We start from the raw sequence: 16279 nt of genomic DNA, 5'->3' as shown, positions 1-16279 counted from the left end.
TATTGTGAAATAACTGTTCAGTGTTCACTGTGCTTATTTATGAAAACACGTGAACATTGAATAATCATGCGCCTCGAGTATTGACGTATTGACTTACCTATTGTTTTTTTATAGCACCTACATATATATTATTATTAAATTATATAATATGTAAATTTATACAGTTATACACGGGTAATATATAACTACTTTAACTTAATATAGTTAATAGTATAATACTTACTTATTATTATAGTGATTTTTTACAATTGTGTTAGTACATATCATTATTATAAGTTAAAAATTATTAACTAATATATTTAATAAAATAAAGTAAAAGATATATTGAATTCCCCGTAATTTGATAAAAAAAAGATTAAACATTTACACAATTTTAATCAACTTTATATAAAGAATTATTATAGTACATTAACAATGTGTTAATAATTAATGTCACTGTACATCAACACATACCTAGTATTTGATATTTTGACATGTGATAAAGATATTCGCAGGTATAATGGCCGATATAGAAAATATATCATATATTTCTAATAGACTGGAAAACCGTTAGCTTTTGATTTTTCATAAGCCTTAAAGACTCTAAACCCCTTCTATTGTCTAATGATTTAATTCATATAATTTCCTATATGTCTATGTTTTGAAATTAAAATTATTTGGTAATGCTAATTTAGTAATTTCCCTAGTATATTATATAATAATTACTAGTCTGGTTTAAAAATATTATTTTTTCAATAACGTGTTCTGAGGTCGAGCATCAACCGGGGTTGCTAGTTTTCGGATGTGTGACTAACCTATAGGTTTAGTGATGAATCCTCGCCCCACTGAAAAATTCCAATGGTCATAGTTGCCGATACTTAAGGTCAGGTGTCGACAATAAGCGGACGGCGGGCCATATCCGGCCCACGGAGGGAAAATAACTGGACCGCCAAAAATATTATTTTCAATGCTGTTATAATGATATGCAAAGAATAAATATCGTTCAGCATTAACGGATCTCCACCTCGAAAACACTGTGCAAATTTTAAAAAACTGGCAAATATTAAATTATTATATTAAATAATTTGGTTTAAACAGCTTAAACCGTATTTTTCAACTTTTAACTCAAAAATTAATAGGAACAGGAATAGTTGTAACTATTAACTTTACTAACATTCAAGTTTTTTCTAGCCCTCGAAATTTTTCTTTTCAAATAATCTGGACTGCTATACAGAACTTAATTGCCGACCCTTGCTTAAGATCAGTGATTCTCAACCTTTTTTCTACTCAACGCCCTTTTTAGATTTTCAAAAATCTCACACTGCCCCCTTCCCCAATCCCTAGGATTTTTATATTCTTAATTCTTAAATCTAATAAAACTAAACGCCCCTCCCCCCCTCAAAATTAAAAAAGCTCACATGGGGGCAGTACACCGCACATTGGGAATAACTGTTTTAGATCAACAAAAAAAAAAAAAAAATAGAAAAATAAATCACCCCACAAATGTATTCTATTTTATTAGAATTTAAAGTGCATGTTAACATACTTACACACATGCCACATGATTAGTATTCATTAAAAAATAATAAAAATAAATCACAATAAATAAATTATAGTTATAAATAGTTCAATAATAATTTTTATTCAATAAATTAATGCATTTTAATTGAATTGTATATATTACTTTAATTAATATAATATTCAATATTGAATTGTACTTAAATGTTTAATATGAAATAAAAATACTAGCTCCATGTTTCGGTTTGATAAAATCCTTTAGTTTCCATCATATCTATGGTATTTAAATGTTTATTTTTTGTAAGTATATTTATAAATACATTTTTAACTGCAGTTGGCATGTCTTTTGCATTTCCAGCAACAAATACATAACATTCTTTAGTAGAAAGTAATTTAAATAATTCTTCTTCGTTTTGTTCTAAAATGTGTTGTACATAACTGCAAAAATACAAAAAGTTATTTATTTTATGATGTAAATTCAAGAAATAATTGAAAAATTACATTTTATGATCTTGATCTCTCGAAAATGCAGTATACAATGATAGTTTTTCATCTGCTACTAGTTTTTCCCAATCATTAACACAATGAAAATCACCCAATCTATTTCTAGCACCAAAATATAAATGTAAAGTTTTTCCGTTACCACATTTATTAGCAACAGCTTCATGCACAAAACTTCGAAACGGTGCTACACCAGTACCAGGTCCAATCATTATAACATTACACGACTAAAAATAAAACGTTTAGAAATAAATATAAATTACTTAATTTTGTTTAGATTATTAATCAACTACAAATTGATTCATATTTTAATAGTAAAATATTTACTTGACTATATGGAAACTGAAAAGATCCTTTCTGAATCCAAACTGGAATTTTATCACCAATGTTTAAGCTAGCAAGCCATGTAGAACATAAGCCAGTTCGTTTAGCAAGTAATTTTGTCTTGTATGTAACAACAGCAACAAGTAAATGTATTTCATTTATGTGTACCTACAAGAAAATAAATAAATAATTAAAACTTAAAACTAAATAATTTTATAAAAAGTTTATTTATAATTTACTATAATCATTTGTTAGGGCTCTAACGGTTTGTTTAACGTTTAGTGAACGTTCTGCAAACCACCATAAATATGCTAAATAAAACTAATAGTTTAATTATAAATCATATTGTTGACTACTGCATAATATGATACATAATGTTTAAAATATATATTGTAATATTCTGTTAATTGTTATGCAGATATGCTTATTACAAAATTTGTTAAATATATTTTGTAATATAAATTATAAAAAATAGTATAATCTATTCTTATTCATCAATACTCATATTATAGGTATATAAAAAAATAAATAAAATACATTCATATGAGTTCCTTAAAAATAATAAAATAAATGGCATGTGCATTGCATAAAACTTAATATTTAGAAAAATTATATCATTTAAATAATAGATTATGATTTATACTTTGCATTATGTACAAAATATTTTACATTATTAATTTCAAATATGATATCTATTAAGGGCTACACTCATGACTAAAAACTAAAGACTCTTTTAAATCTTCTCGCTACATTTTACAAAATTTTCAGGGATTCATCATGACTAAACAATGCAGTGATGTGCACAAACATCCCCTACATTTTTGGCAATAATACCTACTTTTAAATATTCTGCATTATGAAATTAAAAAAAAACCATTTCACATCATAAATTAATGGGAGGCAGAGCCTATGTATTCATATATTCAATCATCTTTACATTAAAGTTCATAATAATGATAAAACAATCTATTAATTTATGAATTTTATGTATAAATAAAAACTTACAGAAGGTGCTGAAGCAATTGAAAAGGCTCTCGGACGTATCGGAGAAAAAATTTCAAAAAGGTATTCTAAAGATACTTTAGATGTTGCATGAGGAAAATCGGCCAATACTTCTAGAATAGTTCTTCTTGGGCGATTGCAATAGCTATATAGTTCATCTTGTCCTTCAGGAGTGGTGAATTCCTTCAGCTTTTCTTTTTCCAATTCATTATCCGTGAAGTATGACAACAATTGAAATGTATACCTATTTGGTATAATCTGCATAATTGTATTCACCATCAAAAATATATATGTTATTACAACAAAAAAATATTTACATTTAAATCCCAGTAGTATTTAGCACATTGATATAAAGTAAATGGTTTGCACAAATTATACGGTATAGGCATATCATTGCTGCATTGTGTCACATTCAGTATTGTGGTAGGATTTAGTTCCATGTTCTTATTATCATTCAGCAATTGAAAGAAATTGTTCACGGATGTTTCAGAGTTAACTGGACGAACCATTAAAACATCTCCGGGTGAATATTTAATACTGTTTTCTGAATGTTCAAACTTTAATAATCGTACATCCTAAATAAATGATTTAAAAAACATGATAAATATTATTTGTTATTCATATAAAAATTAATTATAATTAGTAAACTAATGTCGAGAAGAGTGATACATATTGATTTATCTAAACATATAATTTTAGTCAATTACCTATTAAGATATACTGTGTAGAATAAGTTAGTAGTTAACTGCAGCCTAAAAGGCTAAGACACCAAGAAAAATGGAGCAAACATGAGGGTTTAGGGTTTAGAGTTCAAATATATTATTTCTGTCAATGCCAATAAAACAGTTATTTTTAAATTAGAAAAATTATTATTATTATTATTTATCAAGTATAAATGAAAAATTAGTAAATATAAAATTGTCACTTTTATACATAATAATTAAAGTTATTATCTGTGAGGCTGTTCATAAATGAAGATAGCAAATCTAAACATAAGCAAGTATATTTTGGCAACTAGAATACTATTTTATAAATAACATCTTTAAATAAAAATAAATATGATTATGGTAATATTAGATATCTTAATTTAAAAGAGGGGTCAAAAATCAGCAAGTCAAAATGTTAATTATTTTCCATAACATATTTCCAAGTACACTTCTGAATTTTATTTATGATGCATAAAAAACAAATTACTTGGAAATGATTTTCAGCTGTGGTTTTTGTGTTTGATAAACAAGTGACTATTGTTGAATTTGGTTTTAATAGGTCATTATTAGGCAACTTGTCACTTGTATGGATGAAAATATTTGAACTTGATGTATGTACATTCCACCTAAATATAATTTTTATTAGTCACAAGCATTGAAAATATATTAATGATTTATTTTAAAATTTACTTTGGTGGCGGTAACGAATTTCGGTCTATAGGTGTTAATCCATCTGTAAGTGGATGTTTTTCAATTAATACATTCCACAAATTATCTATCCATGGATCAATAACAGCAAATGCTCCGATATCATGTTGGTCATCAGCTAACCCAATATCACATAATGGTTTTCCTCCTAATTGTATAAGCCTTCTGTACAGTTTTTTAGCAACATGATTGAATTTTACATATGAGCTATCTCCCAAACCTAAAACAGCAAACCTAAAATATTTGTAAAATGATAATTAATAGTATACAATAACACAATTTTTTTTAAAATAATATTTTAATTTAACACGTTGACTGCACTTGAATGCCACTAAGTGTACACCTATCAACTTATGTAAAGCAATGCAACATAATATACTACAAATTTAGTTTTTTGGTTTTGAAAATTTGATAAAATACTACCAAAAATATTAATGTACTCATACAAGAGTTTTTTACTCTTCAATTCAATGTAATATGAACCATAAAAACATCTAATTCCTATTCTCTTGCATAGACACATAACAAATAATATGTAAAATTATATAAATCCCGATTCTCTTACATGACCAATAAAGTGGCTTTTATTTGAAGCGCGCGCTTGCTTACTGCATTTCAATTTTTGACTGCAGCGTCATAGGATAATATTTTTGAACACATGTAAAAAATTACATGATTGTTGGGGTAAACTGCATTATACCTTAAAAAAAGGTGTGCATTCAACGTGTTAACTATATCTTTAGTGCATCAACAGAAAAGTTGCCTTACTCAACATTAGTTAAGGAACTAGAAGGTAAATTTTTTCTTAATAGAAATTTCCAAGTAGTTTTCATATTATCTGGTTGATCACCTTGTCCAGTAGTTGAACAAACAAAAATAATTTTTTTTTCAAAAATTAATTTGTCAATGGGATAGTCATCAATTGCAATAACAGGTCCACTATAATGCAACCTAAACAGTAAACAAAATATATTATTCAATTTTAATTATTAAATAATATATAAATAGGTAGGTAAGTTAAAAATAAATAAGAATATAATGTTTGATTAATTTTCATCATTAAATAGTATTCTCACTAAAATTAATTTTTATGTTTTTTTTTTTTTTATTTCTTAGCCAATCGACATATTAATATTAATCCCAGTTTAAACAGAAAAAAAATAAAGAACATAGGTACCTACCTAGTTTCTTTAATTTAGTTTGTATACCTATTTGGTAGTTTAATTACCCTAGGCTGACGTTTTTTTTTTTCAAATTACTTATTTTCCTTATTTCGATTAATAAAAAGTTTATGTACCATTTTGATTCCCTCCAAATCCTTTCAGCAACCTCCTGGGCGCATCCAGTTTGACTACCGTACAATATGAGAAGTCGACGACTGTTGTCCATTATTATGTTGTTAAGCTTATAGTCACGAATCACGAATTTTCTTACTGTGAGAACATTGAGCTATTGAAGTATTGAATCGTCCAACTGTTGTAGTAGAACAACTAATGTAGAATAATTAAAAATCATGTACGAACGTGCAACTATACTGCGAATGTAATTAAATTCAAAATAAATATCGTCGTTGTCAGTACGTTAGTCCAAATACGTTCGGAGCTCATGTCGTTGAGTACCCGTTCTCATTATCAGTACAATCCGTACCGTCGTACCGATCTTATCTACAGCTGTTACCCTCTAAAGGGCTGTACATACGGTACAGTTACAGCGGGCACCAATATGATAATTATTGAAATCTGTGATTTCATTGGACATCGCGATCACCGATTCTTTTTCTCTGATACTGCGATCTAGAAATATAATATTGCTCTCGAGAAGGTCCGAACTCCTTTTCTTTATTACTCTTCTACCCTGCGATAATTCATTTTCCTAAAATTTTCGCCGTTCAAACGCTGTAAGTAATCGACTTTATCGAAATGTCGATTCTTAAAAATGGAATGAAACTACTGATGAACAGAGTAAGTAAAATCATAAATAAATGTATTATGATATTAAATTTTTTACTATAATATACCATCTCATTCCTAACAGTTTTCTTACAAAAATTACATTATTATGTATTATGTTTTATGTATGTGTATTTTATGTACAGTCAGCTCAAAATGCACTGGGAAATAAATGTCTCCACACTCCGTCGTCATTGGTATAATTTATCTCTACTATTTGATTAATTAAAACTTTTACAAAATTATTTTGTATTCATTTCTAGGATGCCGCTAAAGCTGTTAGCGTCAAGTCACCGATTGCTAGGGCGTTTGCTTCTGGTGAACCAAATGAAGTAAACCAATGAATTCTATATCCGTGTTTTTATTTTCAACTTGAATAATTAATTTTACAGGATAAGTTTTCCAACTTGCCAGTTGAACGAATTACTTGTACATTAATTCCTGGCGATGGAGTCTATCCTGAACTGATGAACTCCGTCCAAACAGTACTGAAAGCAATTGGAGCTCCTATTGATTTTGAAACCATATTATTTTCAGAAGTACAGCATTCTAGCAGTGCTAAAGTTGAAGATGTTATCAAATCAATCAATCGCAATAGAATTTGTTTGATGGTATGCTGTCATTGTTTTTTTTTTTTTAAATATAGTTTATGTCATACAAATTACATTTATTACATAGGGTGCCTTAATGAGTCCTGATGTTAGCTATTCTGGAGAACTTCAAAATTTACATATGAAACTCAGGAAAGGTTTAGATTTATATTCCAATGTTGTTCATGTAGTTTCATGGCCGGGAGTTGCTTCTAGACATAAAAATATAGACATGGTAATTATTCGTGAACTTACAGAAGGAGAATATTCAGCTCTCGAACATGAATCAGTCGACGTAAGTGATACATTTTTCATCATTACTTATATATGTATTAAATATTTTTATTATTTCTAGGGTGTAGTTGAGTGTTTAAAAATTGTTACTGCTTCAAAATCTCAAAGAATAGCTAAATTTGCTTTTGATTATGCTATTAGAAATAATCGTGAACGTGTTACGTGTGTTCATAAAGCCAACATTATGAAACTTGGAGATGGTTTGTTTTTAAAAAGTTGTTCAGAGGTAAGTTGGTAACCCTATAAGTATAAAATTATTTAAATACTTAAAAGTAAAAGTTATACATTTTTCAAATTTAGTGCTATTTTGTTAAACTATGTTTTCTTGTTTTAAGATCAAACAACTATATCCTGGTGTCAACTTTGAAGCTATGATTGTCGATAACTGTACTATGCAGATGGTATCTAATCCTCAACAATTTGATATTCTAGTCATGCCCAATTTATACGGCAACATATTAGATAACTTGGCGGCTGGTTTAGTAGGTGGAGCAGGTGTTGTTGCTAGCTCTTCATTCAGTCCTGAATGCGCTGTGTTTGAACCAGTAATAACTATCATATTTAATTAACTAATGATTTTATTTTAACTTTTAATAATTATCTTAGGGTGCAAGACACGTATTCCAAACCGCCGTCGGTAAAAATATTGCTAATCCCACTGCGATGTTGATGTGTGCATCTAAAATGTTGAGACATGTTAATCTACAACATTACAGTGAATCCATCAGAAATGCAATTAGGGAAGTGCTTGCTGCAGGAAAAGTGAGTATTGTTAATTTTAATTAAAAATATAATTTAGTATTATAATATGTAAATTTTGTATTATTTATACAAGTTGAATTTGATTCTCATTTAGATTAAAAAGTTTTAAAACAATTTAAACAATTTTTTAGGTGAGAACGAGGGATTTAGGTGGTTCAAGCAGCACTCATGAATTTACTGATGCAGTTATAAAAGCTATTGTTTAAATTATTATTATTTCCTTATTTTTGTGAGTTGAACATTAAATTTTCCTGTAATAATAATTTTTTTTCTCATTTTAGCCTAATTTCATCGGTTGTACACAGTATTAATGAAATAGATTACATAATTTATAAAAAAAATTTATTGTTAAAGTAGACAACAACTTTTTCATTAACTTAAATACTCCTTTTCATGTTGTTATTTCATTTATCATTATTTATTAAAGTTGATATTTAAAAAATATTATTATCAAATATTTTGATTAGATGTGTATTAAGATACTATTTAAAAAGTTTTTTATGAACCATTAAAAATCTAGACACTGTAATTTTGTGTTTTTAATACTTTTAAGACAATTTTATAAATATATATATTTATATATTTTGAAATAATATTTATTAAAAAATGTTACAATTAATGCACTAAAACATATTACTATACTATAGTATATAATACTATTATTGCTAGTATACTGTTATTGTACTTAAAAATTAAAATAATATTAAATAATTGTATGGAAACCTAATGCTTAATTTTAAGAATAGTCCCTTTTATATAAATGAATAATAAATTGCAATTTATTACACACTGTAATCATTTGCTTTAGTTTATTATCAGTTTTTATTATAAGAATTGATCAGCAAAATACCAAGTAATATATTTTATTATTGTTAATTGATGTATTTTAGTATTAAATAAAATCTTATTTAGCTATCATTATTCAAGACTTGTTATTTAATCACTATTAAAATTCTTTGAAAATACAATCACTGCAGAATTTAGTTTAGCCTCTCCTCCTCTTCCTCCAAAAAAGAGTTCTTAAAACTATGATCTGTTGCGGTGGTTTTTTAAAAATTTCCATGATACATTGTGTTTAAGTCATAATCATAACTCAATTATTAAATACATAAGTCTAGATGCTGTTCGCTTTTGGTAACTATAATATATTAAAATAAATGTAATTGTTCTATATATAACATTTAAAATAGTTGTCTATAAATCACAAAAATATTGTCAAACATTTTAAAAAAATAAGTAAAAAGTATAAAAATTTAAGTATTAATTGTCTGGAATAGGACCAGTCTGACATCTGAGATACCCATCATTAGCATGTCCTATTTCTGTAAGACATCTTATGACTTATAATGTCGCCATGTTCATTAAGCTGCTCCAATAGCTACATATGACTATAATATGAGTATTGGCAGCCTGTTAAAAGTCCCAGATATTTGAGTGATTTCCAAAAAACCTTAACAACTGAACTAACATTGGATAGTCGCTCGATTTCTCATATAGCAATTTTATTATTTTGTTGTAATTCAAAATCTCAAAAATGAATAAATTGTAAATACATGACAATTTCACTGAATGTTTATACTTTTATTTTCTGTATGCCATGAAGTTTTGAAAATATTTTTAATCGTTTTGAGCTGATTACGGACAATTTCAAAATCTTTGATTTTGATTTCTCATATAGTGATTTTCTTATTTTGTTGTTCTTCAAAAACAAATAACTGTCTATACATGAAAATTTCATTGAATATTTGTATTTTTATTTTCTATACATCATAAAATGTTGACTCACTTTTAGCTGTTTACAAACATTTTTAGTTTTCAATATTTTTTCTATAATTGTCAATACAATTTTATTTGTTAGGTAAAAATGCGTGAGAATTTAATACAAGGATTACTGATATATTATTACTTTGGCAGTTGAAAAATATTTTTTAAAAAAAATATAGGCATAACCTTTTTTATAAACTTTTGAAATTCGAATTTTGAAAAAAATGTAATAATTATTTTGTAGTTAAACATTTATCTGTCTGAAGCCTAACTGTGGCGACCATAAATATATAGGTAGGTACAAAAATCATGTGAAAACATAGTATTAAAATTAATGAGTTGATATTTCTATATTTATTTTATGAATATATTTTAGTGGTTTTAAACATTACGTAAATAGGAACACACATTTGATCTTTTTTTTTTTATGCCAAAGCCATTTTTACAGCTAGAGCATTTAGAATTTTTTGGTTACAGAATTAATTTATGTCAAACCTTGTTTTAAATTTTTGGTTTCACGCAAAACCATTTTTAGAAAAACACGATTTTGTTTTTTAGTGTAACTCTAATGTGTCTCTTATTTATTCTATAAATGTAAATAAAAATATATTCGTTGGGTCAAAAAGCTTGAAAATTGAATACAAGGTTCCTTATAAGTTATAAGTTGTTGTAATAGCAGTTGATATTATGTAAAAAAATTGTGACTACGGATTATTAATAAGTATTTAAAGTTCAAATTTTGACAAAATTTATCAAAAACTTGTAAATTATCAATTATGGTAATTAAACAATGATAAATTGTTCAATTTTTATAGAAAAGGATTGAGAGGTTAATACAAAGATTCTCATAAACAGTTCATACTGGAACCAAAAAAATCTAAAAAAATATATTAACTCAGTAATTTTTTTCAGACATTTTAAATTCAATTTTGACCGAAATTGCATAGGTATTAAAATAAAGAAAAACGATTTTAGTTATTATGTTGTAATTTAAAAATAAATTTGTGGGTGTGTGAAACTTATAGTGTATATTATTATATTTTATATACACAACGAAATTCACAAATGTAGTTAGGTACTAAAATGAATTACTTTAATCACAATATCATAAAATATACCCACTTAGTAATATTAATGGCTGATGGACGGCCTTATTAGCTCAGAATCGTTTTTGTATATGTGCATGGTTTTATATCATTGAATTCAAATTTAACACCATCCATTACATTGACCCACTTGTAACCAACTAAACAGCAGAGCAACTTCCACTTACCAGACTTTTTATATTTTGTGTCGGTCAATCACCTTTTGGGATAGTAAAAATCCTTTAATAATTTACATTAGCATCTTTTCTGGTAGGAACTAGTAGTGTCACTTTGTGGGGTCAAAAGTAAAAATTATTACTATCTTTAAAACGCCATTGCATGTAGTGAAATTGTAAGATTTTTTTTATTATTTTTGACAGCTGTGACCAACAGTTAGGAACTTATAGCTTTGGAGATTTATTTTCCTAGATTCCTTCATTTCAATCACTAGTCACCTGGGTACATCATAAATTTTAGTCTGTTGTTTGTTTTGCATTTGTATCAGCCATAGACATTTTACTACTTGACTTGACGGAGCATGACTATAATTCCGGCAGTCCGACACGAGTGTGCTGATTTTTTCGGTGTATAATGTACTGTATTAGAATTTTTCGATTTTAAAATAATTTTTATTCTATCTGTATATAACTGAACCTATCTAATATCCATCACTAGACCAGACCATGTACGGATGATCAGTCTATTAGTTTAATGGTGCCACAAATAATTGTCATCCACTTTTTACCATTTAAAAAAACTTAATATCAACTACCTTACCACACTCAATATCTACATGACTACATACTTTTAAATCAAAACTAAGTCGTTCTCATATTTTTTTTTACATATTTTCTATAGTTGATGTGGTTTTTATAAAATTGTTCATATATTTAAGTTCCGGCACATGCCATGTTAAGTTTTTTTTTGGAAAATAAAATTTTTATAAAAACCTAATTATTGAAAAGAATTTCATTATTTTTATCACATAATAAATCGTAAACATTGATCGTACCAATAAGTATTGATATTTATTCTTTCTAATAAGTGTTATTTCGGGACTGTCAAGTGTCTGTCTTCGGCTTAGAGGTTAGGTTAGGCGCGAGCACATACCCATCAACCAGATCTATGATCCCTCATCAATTATTCAACATTTTAAAATAATTTTTGATATTAAAAAATCCAACATCTACTTATATATTTTAAAGCTAAGGAATTTAATTTCTCACAATGCAAAGTTTGAATTTTTCATCATTGTTACTTATTAACAATTAACTTAACTATTTTCTTTAATTCTTCAATAATATACATTGTAAAAAATTTAGATAAAAAAAAAAGTAGGAGGAAGATAATTGATATAACAAATCCAACATAAGACAACATGTTATTTTATTGTGAAAAAAAAAAAATATACATAATTTACTTCAATGGAATAAACCTAGAGCTGTGAGTGGCACCAATACCAGGCCTTCCGTGTTTAACTGGTTTGTATGTCACACTGAATTCACCCAAATAATGACCAATCATTTCAGGCTGAAAAATAAAGCATTATATGATAAAATATTATTGCACAATTATACACAAATGTGAATAAATTATTTTTAAGAGGACTTCGTACCCACATGTGTTGTCTCAGTCTCACACACGTACAACCAAGGGCCGATGGGATAACGGGAATTTTCCCGGTGGACCGTTGCTCAAAAATAATTTGATATTATTATATGTTTTTTTAAATTGGTATAAATATAAATTATAAATATTTTGTATTTTCGTATCATAACCATTGAGTGTGAAAAATTGTTTATATTAAGTGTTAAAGATTTTAGATTTTGGTTCGGTTGATTGTCCACCCTCCTTGGCATCAATGCATCATCAGAAATTAATATTTATAACTAGAGGGCGGACTTAAATATAAATTAAATTTTTTTCTGAGTTTTCTAAAACATTGCTGCTAAAAATTTTTATTTTGAAGGTATATTTGTAAATTTTATAAGAATAACTAAAATTGTATAAGAATTTAGCTTTAATTTCTTAAAGAGAAAAAAATTTATTTTTACTAATGTTCCTAATTTTATTACGTATTATGTTCGCCTCTATGACTTTATTGACTTCAGTTATAGAAAACAACACTTGCCCAATAACTGTCAATACGTTTTTTTATTTTAAAATATTAAATAGCATCAGAAACCAGTGCTATCAAAGCCTAAAATGAATCACAAAATATAACAAATATACCTATCTAAATTTTATTTTATATTCCTTTAAATTGGCTTTTAATTTTTCTGGAGATTTTATTAGTGTATTAAATTGCATTTTTCTTATTTTTTATTGCATTTAAATCCATGCTCTATTTATAACTTAGTCTGACATTAATCATACTAATCTAATAATATATCCACGTCTAGCCAGCGAGTAGGTATTTACTTAATATATTGTACACAAATATTTACACTTAAAATGACATTGCTTACACAGTGTGTTACAATCAAAAAGAGTTGAACAATCACAGAAACCAAGCAATAGCAGCGATGCAGTGCCGTATCAGCTAATAGTAAAATATAATATTAATACAGGTATTGTACAAAAAATAAAATAAAATATTGGGGGGATAATAGGCTGATAAAGTGATAACTATAGGTACAGTTTCATACGTTCAATGTAGCGTTAAGTTCTTCATTCATAACTTTTTTATTATTTAATTCTTGTGTGTTGCTTGGTGATTTTTTAATATTTACTTCACTACTGGTTGTTGAAAATGGAAACTAAAAGAGATGGTGGTGCTGAGAAAACCAGAAAGAAAAAGGAAACTCTTAGGCAAAATGACAAGGGCCGGGTAAAATATAGATTTCTCGGGCCGAATAGTTGCCCAGTCTGCATCTGCTTACAACAGTTCATTTTAAAATGATCACAACTTACTTAAAAATAATAATATCAATAAAAGCCTGTCTGGCCCTAAATAATCTTATCTTTAAATATTACATAAGGTCAATTCACTCTAATGCCAAAACTAACAGCACACTATTGAAATTGGTGAACGAACATTTGCTATGTGAGATGGAGACAACACAGCGATTACGACAACCTCTTAATAAACAAACCCAGTATAATGAAAAAAGTAAAATTTGCTAACCTTGATTTCAATTTGATTGAAAACTTTTCCATTGTAGACACCAATGATACTGCCAACCATTTCAGGAACAATGATCATGTTGCGAAGATGAGTTTTCACAGCTTCAGGTTTTTCCATTGGTGGAGCATCTTTCTTTGCTCGGCGCAATTTCTTCACCAAAGCTGACTCTTTACGCTTAAGACCACCACGTGAGAAACGCCTGCGAGCACGTGAGTGCAACAGTTCGATCAACTGTTCTCTAAAGAAAATAATTGTTTGGTCAAAATGTTTTATGAATGCCAATAGATAATAATTTACCCCTGGATGTCCAAAAGCTGGTCCAAGTCAACGCCACGGTATGTGAATTTACGGAAAGGCCTTTTAGCCTTGTGTTCAACTTCTGCCTGAAACATAACCATTTAAACTGTAGTTAAACAAACATGGATACTAAATTCGTTAAATCAAAGGCAATTACACTCGGGCTTTGACAACACTTCAAACGAACCTAGGAGGGAGGCGAGTTTAGTGGAATGGCATACTATTTCCATTCAACATTCGCTCAAAAGTGTGTCCCGGCGTTTTGGAATGTTCGAAATTCCAAAAGTTCTAAACACGTTCAATCGTTTGGACGGAAATTTTTTCCCGCGTGAAAGCCAGCCCTCACACCATTAAATTTTGAGGTAAAAATTATGAGTGTAAAGCGAGCTTCAACGATTTAACGTGTTCAAAATTGTTGGAATTTCAAAGCAACCACGCAGTCAAAACCGGCGGGATACACTTTTGAGCGAAGGTTGAATGGAAAGAAGGAAAGCGCGTGGGAAAGAATTTTACAAGAATTTTACTACAAACTGACTATACAGAGGATTGCGCACGGTCAAGTCCTCCCTCGAATATGTATGTTCTCCGAGGGGAGGAAAGTTTCTACGTATAAAGCCAGCTTTTTTAGAGACCCCCGAAAGGTAATGTTGTAATTCAATACTATGAAATTGTAGGTTAAAATGGTTAAATGTACCCAGGAATTTTCTAGGACGTGAAATTGGGGTTGAAATTGTAATAGAAGAAACTTACGGTGTTTTCAGCCATTTTGATGCCCAGTCGTTATTTTCACGTCCAACGTGGAGGGCAAAGCTAAAGTTTAACTCGACGTCCCAACTTAAGTACCTAACCTCACAGCAAATAGCGAAACGAAAAGAAAGACCACTCACCCTGCTACAGTGTTGCCAGTATTTTAAAACGAGACTACCGTATAGTGCCTTCGAAATTACCGTTTTTTCTCTAAAATTACCGTACCAAATAAAATTATATTCGATTCTAGTATTATCAGTTTATCACTAATATTACGATAACATATCCGCAGACCATGATAGAATATAACAGATGAGTAGACAGTTTGTTGTTCGGACTTCGAAAAGTCGGACATAAACGTTCAAATACGCCTGGTCATAAAATACTTTGCATATTATTTTAGCGCAATCCGAATTACATATTTACATCACAGTAAGACGTCAAATATCAATTACTCAATTCGATTAATGAATGGTTTAGATTTTAAATGTACAATCTTATTTTACATTTATAGTGTTTATTTATAGATATATATCATATATAGGCATTTAGCAGCATAGGTACCTATTTAAAGATTTTAAGAGATATTAGAATACGAATATACGATAATGTTCTGTGGCGCCGAACATTTTTTAAGCCACTGGGGTAAACTATTTTTTTTAAATATCTAGCACGGTTGTCTACTCAAGACGTCTCAAGTAGAGTAAAGAGTAGACAACCATGATACCAAGTAATACATTAAATACAGGGGTCATCCTAAGGTTAATTCTTAGGAGGGTTTGGATTTTGGAATGAGTTTTCCGATTTTCAAGATTAACATTTGGTTACTGTCGGGGCCGGATTGGTATGTATCGGTTAGGTTAGGTCCATCGAGATTTTCACTTCTATAAGCGACCCATTTACATATTCAGTGGCCCAAAATTAC

At 28.5% G+C, this 16279-nt stretch overlaps 3 protein-coding genes across 3 annotated transcripts; 1 reads left to right on the top strand and 2 right to left on the bottom strand.

Annotated features, from left to right (window-relative positions):
• Window positions 1-1639: 1639 nt before the first annotated feature.
• LOC132952387 (NADPH-dependent diflavin oxidoreductase 1) lies at window positions 1640-6372 on the bottom strand. The gene is made up of 9 exons (XM_061024680.1): window positions 6037-6372; window positions 5508-5690; window positions 4722-4973; window positions 4519-4657; window positions 3642-3899; window positions 3328-3582; window positions 2326-2490; window positions 1999-2225; window positions 1640-1935 (listed from the first exon to the last, which is right to left on the bottom strand). Exons 1-9 carry the CDS (start codon window positions 6126-6128, stop codon window positions 1725-1727), a joined length of 1782 nt encoding a protein of 593 aa, XP_060880663.1. The 5' UTR covers window positions 6129-6372; the 3' UTR covers window positions 1640-1724.
• Window positions 6373-6502: 130 nt separating this feature from the next.
• LOC132952388 (isocitrate dehydrogenase [NAD] subunit beta, mitochondrial) lies at window positions 6503-9255 on the top strand. Its single transcript, XM_061024682.1, has 9 exons — window positions 6503-6700; window positions 6835-6885; window positions 6952-7020; window positions 7081-7299; window positions 7367-7573; window positions 7634-7798; window positions 7908-8117; window positions 8179-8334; window positions 8466-9255. The coding sequence occupies exons 1-9, from the start codon at window positions 6659-6661 to the stop codon at window positions 8538-8540; spliced, it is 1194 nt and encodes a 397-aa protein (XP_060880665.1). The 5' UTR covers window positions 6503-6658; the 3' UTR covers window positions 8541-9255.
• A 3297-nt stretch (window positions 9256-12552) lies between these two features.
• LOC132952691 (small ribosomal subunit protein uS19-like) lies at window positions 12553-15516 on the bottom strand. Its single transcript, XM_061025077.1, has 4 exons — window positions 15358-15516; window positions 14608-14693; window positions 14311-14548; window positions 12553-12713 (listed from the first exon to the last, which is right to left on the bottom strand). Exons 1-4 carry the CDS (start codon window positions 15370-15372, stop codon window positions 12600-12602), a joined length of 453 nt encoding a protein of 150 aa, XP_060881060.1. The 5' UTR covers window positions 15373-15516; the 3' UTR covers window positions 12553-12599.
• Between the last annotated feature and the right edge of the window lie 763 nt (window positions 15517-16279).

The sequence above is a fragment of the Metopolophium dirhodum genome, chromosome 9 (genome assembly GCF_019925205.1).
Source record: "Metopolophium dirhodum isolate CAU chromosome 9, ASM1992520v1, whole genome shotgun sequence".
Lineage (NCBI taxonomy): Eukaryota > Metazoa > Arthropoda > Insecta > Hemiptera > Aphididae > Metopolophium > Metopolophium dirhodum.
This window is presented reverse-complemented; position numbering and strand designations above follow the sequence as displayed.

What these genes read in the sequence shown, in the direction of transcription:
- LOC132952387 (XM_061024680.1), bottom strand. Translation starts at nt 6,128, where the DNA reads ATGGACAACAGTCGTCGACTTCTCATATTGTACGGTAGTCAAACTGGA. An exon ending in AGTTCCTTAACTAATGTTGA is followed by an intron (nt 4,974 to 5,507) that starts GTAAGGCAACTT and finishes CAAATATTTTAG; the next exon opens with GTTTGCTGTTTTAGGTTTGG. An exon ending in AGAGATCAAGATCATAAAAT is followed by an intron (nt 1,936 to 1,998) that starts GTAATTTTTCAA and finishes GTATTTTTGCAG; the next exon opens with TTATGTACAACACATTTTAG.
- LOC132952388 (XM_061024682.1), top strand. Translation starts at nt 6,659, where the DNA reads ATGTCGATTCTTAAAAATGGAATGAAACTACTGATGAACAGA. An exon ending in CTTCTGGTGAACCAAATGAA is followed by an intron (nt 7,021 to 7,080) that starts GTAAACCAATGA and finishes TTAATTTTACAG; the next exon opens with GATAAGTTTTCCAACTTGCC. An exon ending in AATGCGCTGTGTTTGAACCA is followed by an intron (nt 8,118 to 8,178) that starts GTAATAACTATC and finishes TAATTATCTTAG; the next exon opens with GGTGCAAGACACGTATTCCA.
- LOC132952691 (XM_061025077.1), bottom strand. An exon ending in CAGCTTTTGGACATCCAGGG is followed by an intron (nt 14,549 to 14,607) that starts GTAAATTATTAT and finishes TATTTTCTTTAG; the next exon opens with AGAACAGTTGATCGAACTGT. An exon ending in TCAATCAAATTGAAATCAAG is followed by an intron (nt 12,714 to 14,310) that starts GTTAGCAAATTT and finishes TTTATTTTTCAG; the next exon opens with CCTGAAATGATTGGTCATTA.